The sequence below is a fragment of the Rhinolophus sinicus genome, chromosome 5, assembly GCF_057876585.1.
Source record: "Rhinolophus sinicus isolate RSI-liver-muscle chromosome 5, RSI-T2T, whole genome shotgun sequence".
NCBI classification, from domain to species: Eukaryota; Metazoa; Chordata; class Mammalia; order Chiroptera; family Rhinolophidae; genus Rhinolophus; species Rhinolophus sinicus.
In genome coordinates, this window is record NC_142505.1 from 92,962,950 (window position 1) to 92,989,235 (window position 26,286).

At 46.9% G+C, this 26,286-nt stretch overlaps 1 protein-coding gene across 3 annotated transcripts in view; it reads left to right on the forward strand.

Moving 5' to 3' along the window:
- Window positions 1-25,461, forward strand: part of LARP1 (La ribonucleoprotein 1, translational regulator) — a 55,528-nt gene extending 30,067 nt beyond the window's left edge. For all 3 annotated transcript variants that reach the window (XM_074313817.2, XM_019750383.3, XM_074313819.2), the window contains 18 exons: window positions 2,863-2,924; window positions 3,174-3,239; window positions 4,135-4,309; window positions 5,199-5,327; window positions 5,401-5,607; window positions 5,707-5,869; window positions 6,719-6,863; window positions 10,311-10,485; window positions 10,609-10,778; window positions 12,719-13,111; window positions 13,864-13,987; window positions 14,091-14,296; window positions 14,754-14,860; window positions 15,732-15,883; window positions 18,039-18,183; window positions 19,688-19,797; window positions 19,975-20,102; window positions 21,737-25,461. In XM_074313817.2, coding sequence (XP_074169918.1) covers window positions 2,863-2,924; window positions 3,174-3,239; window positions 4,135-4,309; window positions 5,199-5,327; window positions 5,401-5,607; window positions 5,707-5,869; window positions 6,719-6,863; window positions 10,311-10,485; window positions 10,609-10,778; window positions 12,719-13,111; window positions 13,864-13,987; window positions 14,091-14,296; window positions 14,754-14,860; window positions 15,732-15,883; window positions 18,039-18,183; window positions 19,688-19,797; window positions 19,975-20,102; window positions 21,737-21,946 — 2,867 coding nt within the window. In that variant the 3' untranslated portion in view covers window positions 21,947-25,461. The remainder of the gene's footprint in view (window positions 1-2,862; window positions 2,925-3,173; window positions 3,240-4,134; window positions 4,310-5,198; window positions 5,328-5,400; window positions 5,608-5,706; window positions 5,870-6,718; window positions 6,864-10,310; window positions 10,486-10,608; window positions 10,779-12,718; window positions 13,112-13,863; window positions 13,988-14,090; window positions 14,297-14,753; window positions 14,861-15,731; window positions 15,884-18,038; window positions 18,184-19,687; window positions 19,798-19,974; window positions 20,103-21,736) is intronic.
- Window positions 25,462-26,286: the final 825 nt, after the last annotated feature.

Consider the following 26,286-nt stretch of genomic DNA (forward strand, 5'->3'; position numbering starts at 1 on the left):
CTGCCACCCTGCTCCCCACATAGAATGGGGGCCCCATGCAGGGCCTGCCTCACCCCGCTTCTCCCTTCCTCTTTACCTGAGAACTTCTCCCTACCATCAGTACCTGTTCACCAGGGAAACACCAGAGAAGTGTGCTAAGATTGTACCAGGAAGCTTTGGGACCCAGTCTCCCACCAGTGGACATGGGATTTCTGGAGCGCTGGAGGAGTGAGTACTAGACACAGGGGGCTGAGACTTCCAGCTGCCGTCCTGGCTTTTCCTGGGGGCTTCCCATTTGGGGGCCTCAGGTCCCTACCAGCAAATAGGACATTAGAACCATGGTCCTTTTTGCTGCTCTAACATTTTCTGTTTTCTTAGGCAGGTACAGGGTGGTGACTTGTGTGGTTCCTGAGCTGGACTTGGGTCAGGGGTGGCTGGAGCAAGTTTCAGAATTCAGAGGTCAGAGGAAGGGGGCTTGTTCCCCGATTTGGCTAGGATAGTTTGGATGTAGGGACTGGTACTTGTGCAAAGGATTGGTTTTCATTGAGATCTTTCTCAGATACCAGGCCCTGTATATTGTGGAGAGGGGGGTGGGATGGGGTGCCTGGTAAAGGGGGGTGGCTGGGAGGGGACCCACAAAGTAGTGTGTAATTGAAGTCAGAAACCCTATAGCTTTTTCCCCAGCCTCCCACCCAACCTAGTAACAGCTCATCTGAGACTTCCTGGGTTTCTAGGATTTTAACCGATCTAGGAATATTGCTTAAAGGCAGAAATAGTTCTCTCTCCTTAGTGGTCTTGTTTTTCAGTCCGGGGGACGTTGTTCTTCCTTAGGGCAGGCGCAGCCTGAGGCCCGAGCTGGAAGCAGAGCAAAAGCCGGGTGCAGGGATCTTTTAGTGGCAGGAGGGCTCTCCCATTAATTGAAGACTGAACTTGCGGTACTTTACCATGTCCCTCTGTGATCTCAGTGAATAAACTGTCAGGCAGGGTGCTCATAGGAGCTGACTCTTCCCAATTAAAAAAAAAAAGCTTTTATTAGAAGAAACACAATGACCTGAAAAACTTCGCTTTACCTTTTCGAGGACAGTCTTTAGGAACACCTCACCTACTGAACCTGATTCCCTTTGCCAGCTTCTTGTTAATGAACTTGATGTTGCAGGCCCTTTGCCTGTGCTCCTCCTGGTAGCATGAAGGGAGTGCTGGGGCCTGGAGGATGGGGCTAGGATAAGTGATGGCCACCATAGCTCAGGTCTGATGGGGGAGGTGATCTGTGATGGCTGGCTGGGGTCCTGCTCAGGGCGCTGGGTGGTATCAGGCTTCTCTGGGCCAACCCAAGATTAGCAAGGAAGTCAGTGTGGGGTACGCAGCTCCATGGGCCTACGGGCTCCATCCTCTTGGTTCTCCTAGCACTGCCTAGCACTGGGCCCGGGGTGCTGTGGGCTAGATTCCGCAACTTCTCTCAGAGGCATGTGGGGTGTGTTGGGGGGCATGGAGCGGAAGTCAAGAATGCAGTAGCTTCACCATTAGGAGTCAGGCAAGGACTCTACTCAGTAAGGGAACACGGGTCTGATCAAGGAGTAGAACATTCCTTTTTGAGACCAGCCTTTCAAATTTCTCTGCTCAGAGACTGGAGGCAGCTCTTGCCCTGGCCTGGCTACCAACAGTGGAGACAAAGTGATAGGAGAGAAGTGGGTGAGCAGAGCCCCAGGATGTGTCTTTTCTCATGGGTCTCTGGGGCCCTTGGTCTTCAGAACTGTTGAGAAAACAAGTGTAGGTATAGAAGGGACCAGACCTGTTAGAGCCACTTTTTAAACATACACACACACACACACAAATTGTTTTCTTTTTAAAAGCCCATGTCTCTTTTTTTGAAACTGCTGGAAATTGCAAACAAAATTAAATCACTATAAACATACTACTTAATTCCTGATAACACTTAGCTTTATGTCCTTCCACAGTTTCTACTATGTATATGTGCATATACACATTTTTATTTTACAAAAATAGGATTGTAACTTTTCTTGTTTATTGTGTTTATCTTTTCATATGAATAGAGATCATTATCTTTTTAATGACTGCTCTAAAAGTTGTTAAACTTTATTTAGCCAGTTTTCTACTGTTGGGCATGTATGTTGTTTTCAGTGTTTTGAAGTTACAAATAGCACTTTGTGGACATCTTTGTACATAACTCTAAACACGTGTCTAATTTGTGTCATTAGGATAAATTCCTAAAGGTGGACCCATTGAATCAAATGGGGTCTCACTTTTTCTTTGGAAACTTGGAAGGCAAACGGAATTTCTCCTGAGTGGCTAACTCTCCTATTGACCACAGCTCACTGAGGACCGAGCTGGCCCTGCTGTATGAGGACCCACACGAGGTCTCTAGACTTCTTGATTGCCCAGTTAGGGTTTTTATATGCCTTCCCCGTGATAACTAGTCCAGGTCTGCTCACACACAGGCTTCTAGATTGTTAGAGCCAGAGAGGATCTTTTAGACCTTTATGGAACCTGCTGTGATTCGGGAGCCATCAGTTATAAAACTAACACTGGCATGGACTCAGTCTGCCATGGACTTACCCTCTCCAGCCTCTGTGCCCTTTTTAGAAGAGGGTATAGGGCTATGAGAGCCCTCCCACCTCAGAGTCAAGTTCCTGGAGTTGTAGCTGCCGATTGTTTCCATGAGCTCGCTTTCCATGATTTCTTCAGAAAGAGGCTGGTAAAATTGTTATTGGTGTTTGAGCACATGTCCTCTAACTGTCCAACTCATCATCCTCCCTTGGGAAACTGCAGGATACTTGCTGGAGTGGGAGTGGTGATGAGGGTAGGGAGCTGGTGGTGGCCCCCTCCAACGAGCTCTGCGTAACCCTCTCTCCCTTGTTCCCACAGAACATTCTGCTCCAGCCAAGGTGGTGAGAGCAGCAGTTCCTAAACAGCGCAAAGGCAGCAAGGTAAGGAATAGGAGTGGGCAATCTAAGGGGACTTCTGGAGGTGGCCTTTTTCCTGTTCTAGTGAGTGCTTCTGAGTTGCAGGTAGTTCTGGATCCTCTCTGAATAGCAGGGGAGCCCCTTCTGGGCCTCCAGTGTGGATGGTCCTAGTGGGCAGACTGATTTTGTCCTCTGATCTCTTGGTGGAGCTGTATTTTGAGTGAGTGGCAGAGGCAGGGTCACCCCGGGGCCCTTATAGAATGTGCCTTGCAGGTTGGTGACTTTGGAGATGCAATCAACTGGCCCACACCTGGAGAGATAGCCCACAAGAGTGTGCAGGTGAGTCTGGGGGGAGGAACGGGCAGGATTGACCTCTGTCTACATGTGTACATTTGGCTTCTCAAGCCTTCAGAGCCTCAGGTCTTACCTTAAGAAGTGTGCGCAACATTGAAATAGCTAAGAATCACCATTTGAGCCCTTATTGTGTGTCAGGGATTGCCAAGTGCTGTCTATTCAGCATTTCATTTAACCCTCACAGTGACTCCAAGGTAGGTCCTCTAATACCCATTTTACAGATGAGGCCGCTGAGGCTGGGGGAAGTTAATTACTAACCTTTCCTTGATAGCCACGTGAGGATTGGAAGTCAGTGTGTTGCATTTTCCAGAGCCAGTGTTTTCGGTCACTACACTTGAATTGCTAGTGAGTGAAGCAGGAGAGTGGTGATGGGCCAGGTCCCCACCTCTAGACCACATGTCTTGGGGAAGCTTTTACAGCTCTCCTTAGTCCCAGCAGCGGAGGGGCTCCTGGCCAGTCTTCTTTTGCCCAGTGCTTTTGTTCTGGGCTGACGGTCTAGGTCTCTCCCTGGCTGTGGCCACTGGCCTTCAGTTTGCAGATGGGGTTAGTGCAGATAGTCGAGGGCCAGCCTCTCCTCCATCCTACAGACCACCTGGATGTGGCCCCTACGAGCCCCAGCCCCCCTGTCTTGGGGTTGTCTCTCTTACTTAGACTTGAGGAAGCTGGAGAGACAGGTTGTCTCCTACCTCCTGCTGTTTGGCCATGCTTCCTATTGAAACATCTCAGACGTGAAAACAGGACCTTAGAATATATCACGCCCGACCTGCCATCGCATGCTCCAGTTCCTTCTGCCCGGTCTTTCTAGTGACAGGGAGTTCCCTTCTGTCCCATCCCAAGAGGCTCTCACCACACCTCACTGTTACTTTACTCCCCACTGCAGCCGCAGTCCCACAAGTCTCAACCTGCCCGTAAGCTGCCACCCAAAAAGGACATGAAGGAACAGGAGAAAGGAGAGGGGAGCGATAGTAAGGAGAGCCCAAAAACCAAATCGGATGAATCGGGGGAGGAGAAGAATGGGGACGAGGACTGCCAGCGAGGGGGGCAGAAGAAGAAAGGTGAGTGACTTGGGGGAGAAAGTGGCAGGGCAGAACTGAAATGGTCAGCACACAAGGGCTGTGGAGGCATTTCAGGAGCCCCTGCCAAGTCCTTGGGAGGCTGGTTCGTGAAGGCCTCTGGGCCAGGTCTGTCCTGTCCGTTAGTTTCTAATTGAACAAGCATTTAGTCAGCCCTTTTCTCAGCAGTGGGGCTCCAGCAATGCACGAGACAGGTGAGGTCCCCACCTCAGCTGTCCTGTGAAAGATTTCATTTAAAGACAAGAGTTCCCATTGCTCTGGCTGAAACGGTTAGGGTTACAAGTTCAGCTGCTGTAATAGAGATAGAAAGTAACAGTGGTTTAAACAAGATGGAAGTTTATTTCTCCCACTTGACAGCTCAGTGTAAGTAAGCCAGGCCCAGAATGGCAACCCTTTGATTCCTCTCATCTTGCTGTCGTGCATTGGCTCTTCTCATCCAAGATGACTTGCTGTTGGCTTCTCATTTCAGCTAGCAGGAAGGGCAGAGAGGGAGAGTGGCTCCCTGCCTTTTAGGGACTCGGCCTGGAATTGACCACTTTGACTCAGCTCTCAGAGCCAGCACTTTGGCATGAGACTCACAGGAGCCTGGAGAATACAGTCTGGATTCTGGGTAGCCGTGTGTGGCTCCAGAAGCGGGTTCTCTGACTACGGAAAAATCGGAAAAATCGATGTTGACAGTCACACTGAGGTCTATGACCTCCTTATTGTAGAGATGACAATGAGGTCCAGTGAGGGAAAGGAATTGGCCCAAGGTTACCAGATTGTGATTCAGGCCTGAAGCCCTGGGTAGGGGGAAGAAGGGGTCGGGGTAGGGATGGCTGGGAGGGACCACTCCTGCAAGCCTTTCTCATGTCCTCATGCTGCCCTCCAGGGAACAAACACAAGTGGGTCCCCTTGCAAATAGACATGAAGCCTGAAGTGTCCAGAGAGAAACTGGCCTCCCGCCCTGCTCGTCCGCCAGAGCCACGACACACCCCTGCCAATCGCGGGGAGATCAAAGGTACGCCTACTGTGGAGGGCCTGGGTGATGGGGGTCATGCTCAGGCCTGACCCAGTGCCCCCTCTCCCCATAGGCTCTGAGCCTGCCACCTACGTGCCTGTGCCTGTGGCCCCCCCCACCCCAGCCTGGCAACCAGAGACCAAACAGGAACCTACCTGGCACGATCAGGATGAGACATCGAGTGTGAAGAGTGATGGGGCTGGTGGGGCACGGGCTTCCTTCCGCGGCCGTGGACGGGGGCGTGGTCGCGGCCGGGGACGCGGCCGGGGTGGCACTCGAAGTACGTGAGGAGGCCCCTTTGGGCTCCGGGATGTCCAAGGGAGTGCGGCGGGGGTGGCAGGAAGGGATCACCTCGTCATGGCATCCGTTTTCCCTGCAGCCCATTTTGACTACCAGTTTGGCTACCGGAAGTTTGATGGTGCAGAAGGGCCTCGAACCCCCAAGTACATGAACAATATCACCTACTACTTTGACAATGTCAGCAGCACCGAGCTTTACAGCGTGGACCAGGAGCTGCTCAAAGACTACATTAAGCGCCAGATGTGAGTAGGCGGGAGCCTTCCTCCTAGAGAGACGGGTGGGGGGGTTGGCAGCCGCCAGAGGAGGGCATATGGGCCCTCTGGTGCTGGCAGCAGTTGCTGCCCTAGCTGGAGCTGAGAAAAATAACTTACACTCATCTTTTAAGCTAATATTTCATAAATTATTGTTTATTACAGAAGTAATACCATATTTACCTTAAAAAAATTATAAATTACCACCACCAAGATGGGGAGAAAATGTCTAGACTCTGCTCCATTGTGTGCTCCTGTATGTAATGGCTGCATTGTCAGGATGCTAGCAAACATGGACTCCTCACTATTGGTGAGGCTCAGTGCTATGTGCCTAATAGGCATTCTCTTATTTAATCCTGCAGTTACCCACTTAATTCCTCTGAGCTGGGTCTTATCCCCATTTTATAGATGAGCATACAGGCCCAGTAACTTGCCCAGTCTCACAATTAGTAAGTGACAAGGCACATAGTTGAATTCATTTCTGTCTGATTGCAGACCCTTGGCTCCTAACCATGCCAATATATTGTCTCTCAGTGCAGTGGGGGAGCCATACAAGGAGATAGATCATGGCAGCAGTGTGTGCTAAATGTTTTCAGAGTGGAAAAGGAAGTGAAGAGCTTGTCAGGCCTGCAGAGGGGCTGAAGGGCAGAGGGAATGGTTTGACCCCAAGGTTAGGGAGCTGCGAGAGGGTAGGTAACATCATTTCTTTCAGCCCTTAAAACTGTTTATGCAACAGGGACGGGGTAAGAGGCTGTGTGAGGTAGCTGGGGTGTACAGTAGAAAAGGGAAGGCATGTTTGTAAGTGATGCAGCAATTATACCTGTTCTCCCCTTCACCTAGTGAGTACTACTTCAGCGTGGACAATTTAGAGCGAGACTTCTTCCTGCGACGGAAAATGGATGCCGACGGTTTCCTTCCCATCACTCTTATTGCTTCTTTCCACCGAGTGCAGGCCCTTACCACTGACATTTCACTCATCTTTGCGGTATGTCTCCCTCCCTGGGACTGGGGTGCAGGGGAAAGAAACGTCCTGCTCACGGAGCTGGAGTTTGAGCCAAGGCAGGAAACCTTGGAAGAGCCCCCATTTGACTACCTCCGCTAAAGTTCCAAGGCTAGGCCAGCCTCTCCCGCTCTTCCTCCATTCCTCCCTCTTCTACCTTCTGTTCTTGTTGTCTCTCTCTGTCTCTCTCTGTCTCTCTCTCTCCCCCCCCCCTTTTATTATGGAAAAATCTCAAGACATTTGCAAAAGTAGACAATACTATAATGAACCTATCACCCAGCCTGAAGCAATTTTCAGTTTATCGCCAGTCTTATTCCATCTGCCCCCTCATGTTTCCTCTCCCAGACTACTTTGAAGAAAAAATCAGGTAACCTGACATTTCATCCGTGTTTCAGTATCTACCTCTAAAAAAGACCTATTAAAAAACATAATCACAATATCATTATCACATGTAAAAATATTAATTGCTTAAGCTCACCAAATAGTCAGAAATTTGTTTCAGTGGTTTGAGAATCAGGATCCAAATAAGATGCATGTGTTGTCTTAACTCTCCCCCCACCCCACCCCACCCCTGGGCTTCCCTTGCATTTTATTATTTGAATAAACTGGGTTGTATGTCTTGTAGGACACAGTGGTGTCATTTAACACGTTCTGTACTCCAAATTTTTTGTAAATTGGTGATTTAGAGGCCCAAAACCAGATTCAGGTTTTGGATTCCCCCCTTATCAAGAATATAGATAATGATATGTTCTCTCAGGTGACTCATAGTGTTTCATTTGATTCTCCCTCTTGTGATAATAAGCTTCTATTGACAATCAGTGCCTATTATTTCATTGGGGATTGCAAAATGGTGATACTCTAATTCTGCCAATTTGTCTTCATTTGTTAGCTGAAATACCTCTTTTAGGAGGATCTTTGTTAAATCAACTATTCAATTACCAAGAGGCATTTAGTTTGTGTTTAGTTTGAAGGGTAGATAAATGCTTGATCTTTTCCTTTATTAACCAGTTTTTTAGAATTATGAGTTGATCCCAAATCTTCAAAGGTGACCAGTGAGGTTTAGGCTTGTTTTTTGTTTGTTTTAGTGTCACCACCAACTTAAGGATTCAGACATTTTTCATTTCAACCCATTGCAGTTGATAGGCGCGATCAAATTGTTCTGTATTTGACCAGTGGGACCCTAGTTCATCTTGTACATTTCCTGCCTAAGATCTGTAATTGGCCATTTCTTTAAGGAGCTCTAGTTCCCTCTATTTTGGGGAAATGGTATTTAGATAGCACACATTTGAGTTACAAGAGAGTTCATTGATACTTGATTGCTGATTGTTTCTAGAGCTTTTTGTTTTTTATTTCTTTTAATAAATACATTATGAGGTTATACTGGTATTTTCTATTTAGGGATTACTTTTTTAGGGGCACAGGACTATAGGGTCTTTAACTCAAAGGATCTTTTATTTATAACTACTCCCTTCTCCCATGCCAAAAGTCCTAATTCCTAGTGATATCAATATAATTATTTGTATATTTTACTCTACATTTTATACACATTATTTTTATAATCTCTATTAGTAAAACGCTTTTTTTTGTGTATTCATACAGTCATTTTACTGTATTTTATTTTTTGTTTTGTTTTTTTAGTTTCAGGTGTAGAAAACAATGTAATCGTTACACATTTCACCCCTCACAAAGTGATAACTACCCTCCCCCAATCTACTACCCCTCTGACATCCTATACAACTGTTACAATTCCATTGACACTATTCTTTATGCTGTACTCCACATCCCGTGACTATATATGTATTAAATTATAGTTGATGTTCAATGTTATTCAGCTTCAGCATCAGGTGTACAGTGCAGTGATCAGGCATCTACATGGTCCATGAAGTGGTCTCCCTAATAAGACAAGTGCCCATCTGACACCCACAAAATCTGTACAACATTATTGAGATTATATTCCTCCAAACTGTCTTTCATATCCCCGTGGCAATATTGTGCTTACCCATTTGTGCTTTCTAATCCTCTCACCTTCTCCCTCATCCCCACCCCTGTACCATTTTTGACTGTTTTTTAAAATTATTTGAAATAATCTTTAGGTGGTTAGGTCCTTAACTGGATATATGTTAGTTAACATTAGTTTAATTTTGCTCTCAAGTTTTAGGGATTACTTTTTTCCTCCTACTTTCTAGTTTATTTTACATTTATGTAAAACATCTACATGGTTCAAGTCAACATGGTACATTCATGGAAGTCCAACTTAAAATTCTCTCATTTCTACCTTTTTCCCTTCTTTCCCCCTATAGGTAACCTTTTTTGAATTCTTCCATTAAAAAATAAGCACATGCCTCTACGTATTTGTCTCCTTCCTCTTTCTTCACCTGCTTTGTGTTTTTACTTAATATATCTGGCAGCATAGTATTAGGTTGGTGCAAAAGTAATTGCAGTTTAACAGGTTAAAAATAATTGGAAAAACCACAATTACTTTTGCACCAACCTAGTAGTATGTAATAAATATTCCTCATTCGTATTTACAGTTGCATATATATCTTTTCATATTTTTGCCAGTGTATCTTCGGTGTAAATGTCTAGAAGAGGAATGTCTGAACTAAAGGGAAAATGCATAGGTTATTTTTCTAGCTATTGCCTAATTCTCTTTCTATGGGTTGTGCCTTTTGCATTTGTACCAGAAGTATGTGAGAGTGCCGCTTTCCCCAGCCTCACCAACACACGGTGTTGTGATATGTTGAAATGTCCTATTTCATTTAAAAGACTTTTAAAAGAAAACTTTCTTTCCCTCTCCACTCTTCACCCTTTTTCCTAGAGCCAAACACCTATAACAGTTTACCTGTGAATTCTAGCAAAATTTGTATTAGAGTGTTTTTACGTAAAAATTCAAACACCAATGGGGTCTTACACTCATGGACCTAGACCTGTTTTTTTGTTGTTGTTGTTGTTGTTGTTTTGTGTGTGTGTGTGTGTGTGTGTGTGTGTGTGTGTGTGTTTGTGACTCTTTCCACCTCAGCACCTGTGAAGCTTTTAAAATTTTTGAGTGGTATTCCATTGCATGGATGTGCCATAATTTATTTAAATTGCTTATGTGGTGGCAAGTTAGGAACTTTCTGGAGCTTTTCCTATTACAGACAATGTTATGAATAGTCTTTTATGCAGATCTTATACATATTATCACCTGTTTGTGCATTATTTCTCTGGGGCAGATTATTGGATGTAGAATGGCAAGGTAAAATGGCAGGTGCCTCCTACACGTTTGAACATCTCACTTGTCCATCAGTCGTGGAAGATGGTGCCCATGTTCTACTACTCGTTCTAGCTCTGGACTCATACCTGAGCTTGTGGGGGCCTAGTCATCTACCAGCTTCAAAATCGTAGTCTGTCCAAATCTTTTTTCTAAACCCTCTCCTTCCTTCTCCCCTGCAGGCCCTGAAAGACAGCAAAGTGGTGGAGATTGTTGATGAGAAAGTCCGCAGGAGGGAGGAACCAGAGAAGTGGCCTCTTCCTGGTACCCCGATAGTGGATTACTCCCAGACCGATTTCTCCCAGCTTCTCAACTGCCCTGAGTTTGTCCCCCGCCAGCACTACCAGAAGGAGACAGGTACGTACCCTGTCAGCATGTGGATGCTGCCCCTTGTCCTTCTTCTCTGGCCAGTAGTCCTCCTCGGGGCTGGCATCAGGAGGAGGGCTGCAGGGATGAGGCTGTCACCTTTCCACCCTTCAGAGTCGGCGCCTGGCTCTCCTCGTGCAGTCACCCCAGTGCCAACCAAAACAGAGGAGGTCAGCAACCTAAAGACACTGCCCAAGGGCCTGTCTGCCAGCCTGCCTGACCTGGATTCCGAGAACTGGATTGAAGTGAAGAAGAGGCCTCGGCCCTCTCCAGCACGACCCAAGGTGGGTGAGGCCTGTCCCTCCTCGCCCTGGGTTCTAGGGTCGCAGGCTGGAGTGCTTGGAGGGGACATCACCGACACAGAGCTCTGGGCTCTGAGGGGCTGGCGGGCAAGCCCGTGGCTCGGGGTCGTATTGTGAGCTAAGATCACCAGTGACTTTAGGGGGCTTGGTGTGGCCTGTTTCCATCTTCAGTGGTGACTATCCCTCAGGACAACCCTAGCTGCATGAGTTTCTGAGTGCATTTTGCACAGGAGATCACACAGCCTCTGGCAGTAGTGTCCCAAGTTTCTCAATGCTTGGCTGTTCTTTTTGCCCCATTTAATCCCTAGGGCTGCCTTTCCCCTGAGTTTGTCCTCATTGCACCTGTATAAACCCCTCAGGTCTTCAGAAGAGGGAAGGAAGGGGGAACAGATGCACAGCCTGGATATAGAGTTAGAGTCTATACGCTAGAACACAGGTCTCCGGTCACTGATGGCTGGTGACCTTGGGACACTGTTTTCCATCTCAGGGCCTCAGTTTCCCTATCTTCAGATGGAAGGAAGGAGGAGTCAGACTGCTGTAGAAATAGTAAAGCAATATACAAATTGAGTCTACTGTTAGAAAAGCGTTTCACTCTCAAAGTGAAATTACTGCCCCATTTTCTAGGAGCGGACTTTTGCTCCATTTATCTCCTCACTCTCTATACCCTCTTGGTCTGGAGCTTGTGAGGGGGCCTCAGAGATGACCTTGGACTTTGGGTCTGTGGAATTCTGTGCTCCCTTTTCCATTGTACCACTGTGACCACATCCCTCATCTCTGTCTCCTTCCTTTTCCCTGCTTTGACCCCAACTTCCCCATCTGTTTTGGCTGCGGTCCTCCAAGAAGTGTCAGACATGAGGCCCGAGTCAGGAGGGGAACGGTAGTGGGTGGACAAGGGCCTATTAGGTCCAGGCCTGCAGACTACAAATGCTTTGTAAAGGCCGGAGCTGGGCTTAGCTGCCACTCCCACCATCACATCTGGAACCTTAAAAGAGTATAGGTGTGGAGTTTATATGGAAAGCTCTATGTACATGAGAGAATTGACAAATGCTTCTTCCCAAAATCTCAAATTAATTCAGCCTATCGACACTCTGAAAGTTTGTCTTTTTGCTGAAAACCCCGTGTTTCTCTTGCCTTTGGGACATAAAATTCTTTCTGCTTAGCACACCCTGTGTCCCTCCCTTTAGCTGCCTTATGCTCATTTTTTAGTAGTCACTTCTTCCAAGAAGTCTTCCCTGATTGTCCTCATTCCTGCCTCTGTTGGTTTACTGCCCCTCTGCCTATGTACTCCCACAGGTCCTATTTATAGTCTTTCCCATACTACCTTGCACTTGGCTGGCTGGTTGGTTGACTTTTTCTCCCGCTAAACAGCTTCTTATGTTCAAGGACTTTGTCTTATTCATTACTCTGCTTTTAGGTTCTTCACACAGGGCCTGATACCAGTGAGTACTTGCTCGTTCATCAAATAGTTAAACATTTTCTATTGCTAGGTCCCAGTCTAGGTACTGTGGATATAATATTAATAGAAAGCAAGGCAGCTGTGCTCCTTGGCCTCATGAAGCTTTATTTGGAAATGTTGGATAGATGGATAAATAGATGATTCAACCTACTGAGCCGCTGTGTGCCCAGGCTAGGGCTGTGTAGGGTATAAAGGTCAATGAGCACAGTTCTACGTGTAGGGAACTTGTCATCTCATTGTGAATGGCTGTCATGTGAGCTGTGTGTAGAGAAACCTGGAATCCTATGGAACATCCTTTGTCCATGAAGCTGCCTCCAGGGTTGACACGTGACTTTCTGGCGTGACAAGGGCCACCATTGCGACAATCTCATGTCGAGGGGCTGAGGCCTCTGTAGTGGGACAGCTGTGGAACCTGGTCTAAGGCCACCCTGGTGATTCTCTCTCCCCTTCGTCTGTCCCGGTGTAGAAGTCCGAGGAGCCCAGGTTCCTCCACCAGACCGCTCTGCCTCAGCAGCTGCCCTCTCAGCAGCTGATGTCCAAGGATCAGGATGAACAAGAGGAACTGGATTTCCTGTTTGATGAGGAGATGGAGCAGATGGATGGGCGGAAAAACACCTTCAGCGCCTGGTCTGATGAAGACTCTGACTATGAGATTGATGACCGGGACGTCAACAAGATCCTTATTGTCACTCAGACGCCGCCTTACATGCGCCGGCACCCAGGGGGGGACCGCACAGGCAACCACACCTCGCGTGCCAAGATGAGTGCTGAGCTGGCCAAGGTCATTAACGATGGGCTCTTCTACTATGAGCAGGACCTGTGGACTGCAAAGTTTGAACCTGAGTATTCCCAGATCAAGGTGAGGTTCGGACGTAGCAGCGAGAATATGCTTTGAACGAATGGGGAAGAGGAAGGCTGACTAGTTGTGTGGGCTTGGGCGCAGAGCCTCAGTGTCCGCAGTATAAAAGGTGGTGACAAGAGTCAGAAGAGCTGTGTGAACACTTTGTAAAACTCTGCAGTGTACAGGGTGGTTATTGTGCAACCTGAGCATCCATATTTAATGTCATAACAGTAAGCTAGACACTTCTGTAGGGACAGAATAAGGATTTCTATTCGTAAATATTTAGGCATATCTGAAAGTTGAAAAGCCTTTTAAGAAGCTTGCTTTGAGCGTGGAAGATGGAGAAAAGATAGGTGTATTTAAAAAAAAGCACTGATGCTTGGAAACAGTCAAACCACTGTTGTGGGTTTTCACGGAGTGGATATATGTAGTGGTGGCTGGGCCTTTGGCAGGCCTGTGTAGTAAGTAGTGTGTTTGTTGGAGGTGAGGAGAGTGGCAGGAAGTGATTCAGGGGGAGTCTGCAGTGAGTTCCTGATCTCAGTCCTGTTTCACAGAGGGCTGGGCACGCACTAACCCCTTCTATGTTAGCACACTTGTGCCCGATAACTGGGGTTGAGGAATGGTGATGGGGCAGCCGAGAGCCTGGGGACCAGAATTCCATGTATGTGGACGTGGGAGCTGCCCTCTCCAACTTCCTGCACGTCTTGATTCCTAAACAGGCTAGGGCAGTCTTGTGACATCTTTCCCCACCCATCTTGTATCCTCTGCAGCAAGAAGTCGAGAACTTCAAGAAAGTCAACATGATCAGCCGAGAGCAGTTTGACACACTAACCCCTGAGCCCCCAGTGGATCCCAACCAGGAGGTCCCTCCTGGGCCACCCCGATTCCAACAAGGTGAGGGGCGACAGTGGGAACCCTGGCCTGGGTGGGAGGGGCCTCCCAAAGAAAGACAATCACGGGCCTCCCCCCACTTGCTGATCCCGCTCTGCCTCTGCAGTTCCCACTGACGCCCTGGCCAACAAGTTGTTTGGTGCTCCTGAGCCCTCTACTATCGCCCGCTCTCTACCAACCACTGTTCCCGAGTCGCCAAACTACCGCAATGCCAGGACCCCCCGCACTCCCCGGACACCACAGCTCAAAGACTCAAGCCAGACATCACGGTTTTACCCGGTGGTGAAGGAAGGACGGACACTAGATGCCAAGGTGAGGCCCTCCTGCTGGGCTGGTAGGAGTCTTGGGCCCCCTTCACTGCATCCCAGTGCTGTGCCTCTCTCTTTTGCCTTGTCTAAGCCAAGAAGGTGCCAGGTGCCCCACCTGTTCTGTGTTCTTAGGCTGGTGGGCCCACCTGAGATTGAGTGACTACATGTACAAAATGGACTGGGTGAGGGAGTGATGGCCCCATATAGCCACGGTGAGGCCTAAGGAGGACTTACCAGGTGTAGGTTGTTGGGCAAATCCTTCACTCCCAAGCCTTGATGTCTTCATCTCTGAAGTAGGCATACCAGGTCCTACCTTACAGCTGTGGACATTGTGAGAGAATAGAGATGAAAATAACTTGTAAAATGAGATACACACGTGAGTGGATCTTAGGCCTTCAAAATGCTCGATGCTTCTCACATTGTATGAGCACAATAAATAAATCCTGGACTGACCTTTGTAGATGCCTCGGAAAAGGAAAACAAGACACAGCTCCAACCCGCCCTTAGAGAGTCACGTGGGCTGGGTGATGGATTCCCGAGAACACAGGCCCCGGACTGCTTCCATCAGGTGAGGGGTTGTGGGGAGGAGCGGTCAGGCTGGCTGTGGGGTAGGTGGGAGAGCCATGAAATCGATGGAACCAAGAAGAACGAACTCTGGTAAGAAAATGAAAGAAAGGGACCTTCATCTAAATAAAAAAAAATAGGAGTAGCCTAGAAAGCTTAATCCAGGGCCTGGGAAGAGGAAGGCTTCTTTATAAATCAGTAGTGTCAAAGCTGAATGGGTCCAGATTCTCAGAAAGAGTATCCTTGAATTGATTTTGGATGAAGATATTTGCTGCCTACTTCAGAATAGCTAGGTAGTTGAATAAAAATGCAGATTCCTGGGCCCCACTCTAGATCTGCAAACTCAGCTTCTGGGGGTAGGACCCAGATTCCTTTTTTTAAATTTTCAATAAAACAGCCCCAGTGTGTCCTATTCCAGATCAAGGTTTGGGTGCCGCTGACCTGTGTATTCTCCCTGCAGGGATGGTACAGACTGAAAAGAGACATGATTTAAGGAAAATATAGATAGATGAACCCATAATAGCTTGTTTAGGAAAGGTCAGTGTTAACTCGGGATAAATAAATGGTAAAAATTCAAGTTTGGGCCTTGTACAGCTCTCGGCCTTTAAATAGCTCCGTTACCCGGGATGAGTCTCCCAATCTCTGTGAACCTGATTCTCCTCTTTGTAAAACCCTCCAGAGGTTAATGCAAAGAGCAAGTCAGACCAGACCTGTGGATATAAGTGAAGGGCCTAGCACAGTACCTGGGCCTCCTGGTTTGTTGCCCTATGAGACGCTGGATCTTGGCTAATGGAAGGGCTCAGAGGGGCCCCTGCTAACCTGATGGCCAGCTTCTCTGGGGAACCTGGTGACACTGTCTCTTTCATGGCTTCTAGCTCCAGCCCCTCAGAAGGGACGCCTACGGTTGGCAGCTATGGCTGTACCCCTCAGTCGCTGCCCAAGTTCCAGCATCCTTCCCATGAGCTGCTCAAGGAAAATGGCTTCACACAACACGTCTACCACAAGTATCGTAGGCGCTGCCTTAATGGTAAGAAGCACAGGGGGAAGGGACAGAGCCTCTGGGGCCACCACTTAAATCCAGAGTGTAAGTGCTGGTGGAGTAGGTGACTGTTTTCTCTGACCTCAGAACAAGAAGGAGATGTGACATTATAGCCGGAAGGAATGAAGTTAGACTCAGGCCAGGTAGTTTTGGAATACAGGAGGCTGAAAGAATCTGGTATCAGAACATTCCTGTTCCTTGATATTCCTCTGTTGATATAAAAAATACCAAGAATTTTCCTAGTTCTGGAAGACCACTAACTCAGCCATTGTCCATTTGGTCCACTGTTCATCACATATTGCCTAGAACAGGGGTCACCTAACTATGACCTGTGGGCCACATCCAGCCAGCAGCCTATTTTCGCACAGCCTTGAGCATTTTTAAGGGGTTGTGGAGGGGTAAAAAGAATTTATGACAGAGTCCATTGTGCCCTGCAACTCCTAAAATAATTTCTCTCTGACCCTTTACTGAAAACAGTTTGCTCACCCCTGCTCTAGAAAGTGTAAGGAAAGAACCTCTCTAGCTGCTCTCACCCATTTCCTTCTATCATAAAATGAGACGCCTTTTAACTGTAGGTTTCTGTCAGGTTGACTGTAAAGATGCTCAGAACCAATCTTAATACTCATTTGTTGCTATTAACTCACCCCATCCCCTTTCATTTAGCAAAACACAGTTTCTAAATGCTGGTCCAGCACCTTCCCTTTTCCCTCTGCCTCTGTGTGTAATAGCTGCTTTATTGAGATAACAGTTCACATACCATACAATTCACCCATTTTAAGTGTACAAAGCAATCACCAGAATCAATTTTAGAACATTTTCATTACCACAAAAAGAAACCCTGTGCCCCTACCAGTCACTCCCCCAACTCCTCCCAGGCTTATACAACTACCAGTCTGCTCTCTACCTCTGTGGATTTGCCCTTTTCTATACTTTCCGTATAAATGGAATTACACAATATGTGGTTCCTTGTGACTGGTTTCTCTCCCTTAACATGATATTTTCAAGGTAGCATGTATCAGCACTTAATTCCTTTTATTGCCAAATAGCATTCCATTATATAGATAGACCACATTTTGTGTGTCCATTCATTAACTGATGGGCATTTAGGTTTCCACTTTTTGTCTGTCATGAATAATGTTGCTACGAACATTGGTGTATAAGTTTCTATGTGTGTATGAGTTTTCATTTATCTTGGGTGGAAGTGTGGAATTGCTGGGACATATGGGCAACTATGTTTAACCTTGTGAAGAACTACAAGATCGTTTTCAAAAGTGGCGGCACCATTTTATTTTCCTAACAGCCAATGTATGAGGGTTCTGATTTCTCCACACCCTCCCAGCACTTATTATTGTCTATCTTTATGATTATAGCCATTCTGGAAAGTATGAAGTGATACCTCCTTATGGCTTTGGTTTGCATTTTCCTGATAGTTACTAATGTTGAGCAGTTTTCTACGTTGGCCATTTGTATGCCACCTCTAGAGAAATGTCTGTCCAGAGCCTTTGCTTATTATTTAACTAGATTATTTGTCTTTATTACCAAGTTGTAAGAGTTCTTTATATTTTCTTATCAGATACATTTTGTTTTGCAAATATTTTCCCCATTCTGTGGTTGTCTTTTTTCTTTGTTGAGTGTCCTTTGAAGCACAAAGGTTTTTAATTTTTTTGATGTTGCTCAAATCTATCTTTTCTTCAATTATTTGCACTTTGGTGTTGTGTACTGTTTTGTTTTTAACCATTTTGTACTTGTCAATATTGTAGGACTCATGAAATAATTGATAATGAACAATGAAAGAATATCATTTGTTAGAATGTACAAATTATTTGTTCATCCTTTTCTTTGTTCTAACATACTTAAGAGCAATACCCTTTGATGTGAAGAGCTAGACCAGGATGGCCTGGTTCAGAAGGTGATACCACCTGTTTCTGGTGAGGCTCAGGCCCAGTGCCCAGTATCAGGGCCTGACACAGAGTAGTTAAGTGCTCAGTAAACATGTCCTAAAATACTGAAGAGGCAGGTGATGGATAAGGGAATTGGGAGGTGGTGGAGATAAGACCAAGACCCTTGAGTTCCAGGATCATTTGTTCCCCAAAGCACAGGCAGCTTGGCCCTTACACGTCTTTCCTTCTTCCTCCCCCATCAGAGCGGAAACGCTTGGGCATTGGCCAGTCTCAGGAGATGAACACTCTCTTCCGCTTTTGGTCCTTCTTCCTCCGAGATCACTTCAACAAAAAGATGTATGAGGAGTTCAAGCAGCTAGCTCTGGAGGATGCTAAAGAAGGCTACAGGTGAGCTGGCTTGGGCAGAGGGCTCTGGCTGGTGTTTGGCAGGTGGGGAGGGGTCCCTGCTGGTTCTCCTTCCAAAACTGTAACTGTAACTGGAAGTCTCTTGTGTATATACTTCATAGACTTTATTAAAAATTTATTGTTTTTGAATGAGTAGTATATTCATATGGTTCAAAGAGTTCAAAGGTTTTATATATATACAGTGAGAAGTCGCATCACTGTCCCCTGCCATCTAGTTCATTTTTCCAGAGGCATCCTGTTTTGTTGGAATCTTGTGGGTCCTTTGTGAAAACACTTTGCCCATGTAAGCAAGGACATACACCTAAGTAGTCTCCTTACTTTATTTACACAAAAGATGGCTTCTCATACATACTTTTGCACCTTGCTTTTTAATGTAATGCTATATTTTAAAGACCATTCCACATCCATTCATTTCTTATTCCTTTTTATAGTCTGTATGATCTAACACTATATGGATGTACTATAATTTACTTAACCCGTCTCCTATTATAAACACTTATAAAAACTTCTTTCTTTCTCCAGTAAACTGTGCTTTCTGTAAGTAACTTGAAATGTACAGAAATGCCTAAAGAAGCTGGAGGAAAACATCCTTCAGGTTATAACCACTGTTGATGTTCTGCTATATTTCATGTTTTTTGGATCATCCTATGAATGCCTTTTCGTTCACTCTTACCATTTATAAGCGTGAACATTTTTCCATGTTGTTAAAATAATTTTTAAGTGTGTGCTTTTCCAAACTTTGTGTACATGTGTCAATGTAAAATTTGCATACTTGTTTACAAAGATGGGCCTATTCTGCATATAACACTTTGAAACATCTTTTTTACTTGGTGATATATCATAAACATCTTTCAGTTTCCATCAGTGAGTATTTACATTATAATTTTTAGTAGCTTAATATTATTCTGTTGAGCAGATTTACCATGGTTTTCTTAACCACTTCTCTATTCTTAGACATTTAGATTTTGTTTAATAATTCTGCTATGAACAGTTTTGGTACATCTGTAAAATCTAAATGTGTATTTTTGGCCATTTTCCTGACATGTTCTTAGAAGTGAAATTTCTGAGTCAGATATTCATTGGCATGGTCAGATGGCTCAGCAGAGAGCTTATGCCAGGAATTGGCAAGCGTTTTCTGTTAAAGGACAGGCAATAAATATTTTATGCTTTGTGGTCTCTGCTCAACTCGGCTCTGTAACAGAAAGCAGCCAATGACACCTCACAAATAAATTGGAGTAAACAAATGGTGAATAGGGCAGAGGGCCACTATTCAGTTGGCCAGTTTGCTGACTCCTGGCAAACTATAAACATGTAATGTTGGACCCACTTAGACTAGCATTAAATGGTAGCTTTCTTAAATAATATTTGCCATTTCCTTGATAATCTATTGTGTTTAATCTGTTTGCAGCTCATCATTATGCAGGTACATTTCCGTTTTACAGGTGAAGCAACAGTCCTGATCTCACTGACTTGTGTTCTCCTACAGATATGGTTTGGAGTGCCTTTTTCGATACTACAGTTATGGCCTGGAAAAGAAGTTCCGGCTGGACATATTCAAGGATTTTCAGGAGGAAACCGTGAAGGACTATGAAGCCGGTGAGAGTCGAGTTGGAGCGCTGAGAGCCCTGGTCTTCTAGGACTTATTCCCCTCACTCCCCACTTGGACTGTGTCTGGCTGTCTATCACACCACTCCTCTTTCCCCTGAACCTCTTTATTCTCAACCTATCCTCACCGGCCCAGCTTCTCTACCTCTCTCTCCTCTTTCCCTACAGGTCAACTTTATGGGCTGGAGAAATTCTGGGCCTTCTTGAAATATTCCAAAGCCAAAAATTTGGACATTGACCCCAAACTTCAAGAATACCTCGGCAAATTCCGACGTCTCGAAGACTTCCGAGTGGATGTGAGTGAAAGTCTCTCTTTCTCACCCTAGTTGTCTTAGAAGGAAAACTGGACCAGACAGACATCAGCAAACCTGGGTTCTGGCCCCAGCTGTGCCACTAGCCCAGGAACCATTTCCCTCATTTGGGCCTAGTTTCTTCTATAAAATAGGGGGTGAGAAGTGGACAGTGAAGGCTAATTGGAAGGTGTTATATGGTTGTGTCTTCCTCCCCTTCCCATGGTAGAAATGGCTAAACCATCATAATGTTCTTCTTACCTTATAACCCTCTTTGTTGATGTGCCCTGGTTAGCCTCTCCTAGTTGATCAGGATGGGTACCCAAGGTAAAATGTATTTGCTCTTTCTGGAAGAGGCCAGTTCCAACCCCAGAAGTTTATAAATTATGTTCAATTCTTCTCCACCCCTGTGACCACGACCCCGCACCTCACTGGTGCTGCCCCCTCCCATCACCACCATCAGCACTACCACCACCACTCCCACTGCCTTCCCGGCTTCATGGAGCAGTGGCTCAACAGTGACATCCAGTGGTGGATTGGGGTTATTGCCACTGGCTGTTTCAAGGGAAGTGTTTGAGTAATTGGACGTGTCTTTGCTAGATGCTTCAGGGACTCGAGATGAGTGAGACTCTTTTTCCTTCAAAGAGTTTATAGTGTAGTAGGGATATGCCAATTATCTTATTCCCTTGAAACTTTTTAGCAAAAAGACGTACAAGTAAATGGCAATAATAGTCCACATTTATGTTTAAAAATGTCATTGATTAAATATTTAGTATATGTTAGGCACTTTACATTATACTCATTTAACCTTTATAAAGTGGTGAAGTGAGCAGGGTTTATCATCATTGCTGGACCACTGGGTAAACTAAAGCCCATGGCCACCCAGTAAGATAGTGGCCACACTGCCCAGGTCTCCCATATAAAGATGAGACGGTTTTTCCTTCTTTAAGCACTCCTTCCTTCAGAGGTTGGAGTGGGGTACACGTGCAGAGAACCCTTGTAATAGGAAGACCAGTTAGGGTGGAACAAGATAGGCTCAGCTTTGGTGCACAGAAAAGGAAGGAAATGTTCTTGAGGTTACAGGACCTTTGGTAGTGGTGTGGCCAGACTGGCTCCTGGTCTGGCTCTTAGATCAGTATCTGTTTAGGGCCTAAGAGGACGAGGCAGTCCCCAGGAGCCTGTGGGTCTTGTAAGCTGAGTGTTCGCAGCATGTTGGTGCCACATTCCCATACATCGCCTGAGCAGTGATCTTTCTCATAATGGGAACAGAAACTCGTAGGAATAAAGGCCTGGCTTCAGCTGTAGATGGGCCCAGTCCATACTTTGTATTCACCAATTACCAGCTATGGGACCCTGGGCAAATTACTTTTCTGTGCCTCAGTTTCCTCATCTATAATATCAGATGATTACGTCTGCATCCAAGGGTGGGATAAGATGCTATGAGTGAATGCATAAATAGTGCGGTGCTTGGTATCTTAGCATAGAGAAATGCTCAGTAAAACTAGTAATTCGTTTTTAAGGTTAAACCTATTATCTGCATTACATTTGGAGGTGAGAAGTAAAAGGTCGCTAGACAGCCCTGGCAAGGGTGGGTGTGGGTCGTGCCCCCTAGTCACCTATGACTCCCTCCTCTGTTACAGCCCCCCATGGGTGAAGAGGGCAACCACAAGCGACACCCAGTGGCAGCAGGAGGTGGTGGCGGTGAGGGCAGGAAACGATGCCCCTCCCAGTCTTCCAGCCGGCCCACCACCGTGATCAGCCAACCCCCCACACCACCCACCGGCCAGCCCATCCAGGATGATGCCAAATGGACAAGCCAGCACTCGGACACACAGACTTTGGGAAAGTGAAAAACCCCTTAGCCCTAGGGGGGTTTCGGGGGAAGGGGGTGGGCAAGAGTCCATGGGGGGTGCCCAGTCCCAGGAGAGCGGACAGAGAAGGGCCAGGCCTCAAGTCATTAGGACGGGCCTTTGTGCTGAGTAGCAATGTGTACACCATCTGGGTTATCAGAGGGAGCCTGGGCAGGAGCCGCCATATTCCTTCTTCCCCCTCCTCTCTCCATGACTCTTCTTCACATCCTAGCTTCTTCTAAGGGGGGAGGGGAAGGGGGGAGATTTTTATATATATATATATATATATATACATATATATATATCAAGTTTTAAATTATTGATAGTTTGTCTGGATTACCAAAATCACTCTGCAGCCCTGCCCGCGGCTGGTAGGCCGCAACCCTGGTTCCCACCCCACAGCCTCCTGCTCCCCCTCAAGCCAACTATGCAGCCCACAAGAAGGCCCTGTGGGCCCCATTGCCCAGTACTGTCCCGTGGAAGGCTCTGGCAGCGCCCCTGGGCCCCATGAGCACCAGCTCCTTTGTCACCTGGGGCTTGCCATCACGGTGTTCTGTTCTCTCTCTGCTGTCCCCACCATGCCCTTCTGCCAGCATCGGGAGAAGGAAACCAAAGGATCTAAAAGTGGAGGCAGGGGAAGGTTTGGGCCTTGCCCCAGTCTCCTCTCTCCATGCCCCTTATTCCCCAGCCCAGAGAGACGCTGCTCATACCAGAAAAGACTATTGAAAGATGATTTATTTTATTTTTCTCTGACCTTTTCATCCTTGGAGAAAGAAAAAAAAAATACAAAATCGACCATAAAAGACCAAAAAAAAAAAAAAAAAAAAAAAAATCCGAAACCCCCACCTAATCCACAGAAAGTGATGTCTTTCCCCTACCCTTGGAATTTGTTTTGTTTTGTTTTGTTTTGTTCTTGGAAATAATATTTTTTTAAAAGTTGCCTTATTGTGGAGCGGGAATCTGAAATACCCAAATGCCTGTTTTCCTCGGTGGAGTCAACTTGAAGAGCCCCCACCTTCTCTGGATGTGCCTGGGCTGGATGGGCTAGAATCTTTCTCTGGACTGAGTTGCATGTACAGTGCCTCCTGCCTGGAGGCAAGAGAGTTAGGGGCGGCTTGGATGAGAGCCGTGCCCAAAATATCCCTGCTGTTGCATCGTTTGGAGCTGACGTCCTGTGTCTGTACACTGCTGCCACTGTTGTGTCGTCACTCTGCTTGCTGTTGCCTCACGCCAGGCCCTGTCCTGCCGTGACACCCTTCATCCTACCTTCGGAACCCCAAGGCCAAGTTTGCTTCAAACTGTTGGAGAAGAGTATTGGCCTGGATCTGGGGCACACTTGTTCTCAGCTTGACCATCTCCCCACCTCAGGGGAAAGGTGAACGCCTGGCTGTGGAGGCTTGGAAATGTTTCTTGTGTTGCCCTGAAAGATCTTTGAGACTTCAAGGAGGCTTTGTCTCATAAAAGGTGGAGGAAAATGCCACTCTTCTCCCCTGGTGGGGTCTCCCCATATTGCACCCCCTCTGCGAGTCATCTCGGCCCATCCTCCAGTTGACCCTGCCTGGGAACGAGGGATGAGGAGGAGGTGGGGGCTGGGGGGAACCCTGCCAGTTGGAAAAGCCCCACGGCAGGAAGGTATATGTGGACATAGAGTATACCTGACTTCTCTTCTCCAGCCACGGACTGCTTGAGTTGGGCTGTGAATGACAATGGATGGCTGGAGTCTTTTGGCACCTAAAGCGTGGGAGGGTGACGAAGGACTGACCCACACAGACTGGGCTGTGTGTCATGTGCAGGAGTGATGGTGCGTTCACCCCCAGTGGGGACTAGGAAGCACAGAGAAGTTCATGGTGGTGTTGCTCCATTGCTGACACTTCCTTGGCCCTCCTTTTCAACTGTTCCCTCTGTTGGGCCCAAAAGTGGGGAGTAGGAGATGGTATCCCAGCCTGGCAAGGGCTTGCGTCTGTCTTAGCCACCTCACTGCTTTTGGCCTACACCCTCCCCATCTCTGCCCTCCCGGTGATTAGTATGTGGGAAGCCCATCTCAGTTCCTGTGACCCAGTTGTCTCCAAAGCCAAGAACGAGTGTCTGATCTCCGCTCTGACAATGGGAGCTGAGGCCTTTCCCTCCCCAGTCTGGTGCCTGCCCACACCGTGTCAGACACTGGACTTCTGCACCCCAGCCTCATCCTTGCTTCGTTTCCCCCTTTCTTTCCTTCTGGTCGCTCGGCCCTGTACTGTATCCAGCACCACAGAAACCTCAGTGTTTGTCCTCTGCTGGGTTTGGGGGCACAAAGAAGCCTTGGGGGTGTGGGGAAAGGCTGTTCTAATCTAGAGTTTACTACCAGGCCAGGGGGCTGCCATCTTCTCCCTGATCCTCCCATAGACATCCCAGAAAGAGGAAGCCCCTTTGGGGTGAAGAGGTGAGGACTTCATTTCAGCATAGACTGACGATGGGGAGGAAGGAGACTTTTTTTTCTTTTTTTCATTTTTTTGTAACATGTTAGGAGTTGATGTTGCAAAGAGTAGTTTACATCTTCACTTTCTGAAGACACTTGAATTTAGGACCGATGTATCTGTGACAAACATGCCAGGAGTGGCAGGGGCCATCAGGGATTGCCACTTTACACCCACCATCCTCCCATGGAGATCCAAGATCTGAGACAAAGCAACAGCCTGCCCAAAATCCTGTTCAACCCGTACCCTTCCAGGATTGGCCCATGCCAACACAACCTTTGGGCATCAAACATCAGGTCTGTGTGCCTCGACCCTGCCAAGGGGCAAGTTTCTCTTTCTCCCTCTCCTAAATCTGGGAGCAAATGCACTACCAGTAGAGAGGGGCTGCCCAGCCCTGCCGCATCCTGGACCCCTGGGGCTCAGATCCAGTTGCTGAGCCCGCCATGTCAAAGTTGTTACGTTTTGTTTTGTTCCATTGTAGCTCTTTTTCCCCTTTCCTAATTGATTATACAAAAGAAAGTAAGCTGCTCAGAAGGCCTGGGAGGTGGGGAGGAGGGGCAAGGAAGACAACTAGCTAAGGAGGGGTGGGGTGGTTTTTTTGCCAAAAGCCTGGGTAGAGTGGTCTGGTTCATCTGGCGCCCTCCTGAGTGGGACTCCAAAGTACCTCCTGTGTGGAAGGGTCCCTGGATTTGCCCCAACCCCACCCTCTCCTTCAGCCATGTTGATGGCAGAGGCAGAGAAGATTGGAACTTAACAGCCCATTTCTCACTGGAGAGGAAAACTTGTCATCTGGCTTTTGTGGAGAAGGTTCTACGTTATGCTCATAGTACATTATCTTTACCATGTGCTAGGATATCACATTTAAAAGGACAAAAATAAAATGTAAAATACTTGAATGAGCTTGTATTATAACATTAATATTATTGAGAGTATCTGCTTTCCAGGCTGAAGTGATTTCATTCATTATTCTAGTCCTGCTTTAGTCCTTTGTAATTTGTGGTAATTATGCTTTTCTTTTTAATACAAAAAAATGTATAAAAATAAAAACTTGAAAAGGCACAATACTGGCTGGTCTCCCATTTGGGGTACAGCTGTTGGGTGTGAGGGATGGAGCCTGATGAGGGAGGAACCTTGCCCCGCATGTGGAACCGGTGCAGGGCGCTGCCATTGGGCTTCTGGGGGGGCTGCCGAAGGCGGGGGCTGCTTAGCCACTGCTCGTGCATCCAGGTGAATTCCTCAGTGGTCTTGAGAGCTGCCATCCTTGAATTCATGTTTGCCTCGTGTTTTAAGTGAGATGTGGGAGCGATAGCCAGTGCCACAGAACAGACACCGTTCAACTGTTAGAATTCCAGGGTTTCCTGCGCTGGCGGTGGCCTAGCATGGTGGGAAGATACAGCCAAGAAGATGGAAGTTGCTGTGATTTGTCACAAGAGGGTCGGCACAGCCTCTCACTGAACAGACAACAATTCAACACTGGCCTTCTGGAATCCAGGTTAGCCACAGAGCCCTGAGGGCTGGTGCTGGGGGGTAAGGTGTGGGGGAGAGTCATGAGCACTGTGCCCCCTCCCCTATGACTGGCCTCTGGTGTCTTGTCCCTAACCCATGAGTTCAGGTCCTGGCAGTAGTAACATTCCAAATGCCAGTGTTGCCTTATTTACTCATTTATCGGACAACTGTTTGTCTCCCAGGCATCTCATCAGAAATGGTTTTCCAGAGAATTCCACCTTGCGTCAGGTGAGCAGGTACTTAGATACTTCCAATGGCTTGCATAGGCCAAAGAAAAGTTCAGAAGATAGTGGCCAGGTACTCTGCAGACTGATTTGTACAGGAAGACAGTTAATTCAACTTTACTTCCACAATCTGTTAGGAATGCTTGTGAAAGAGGCC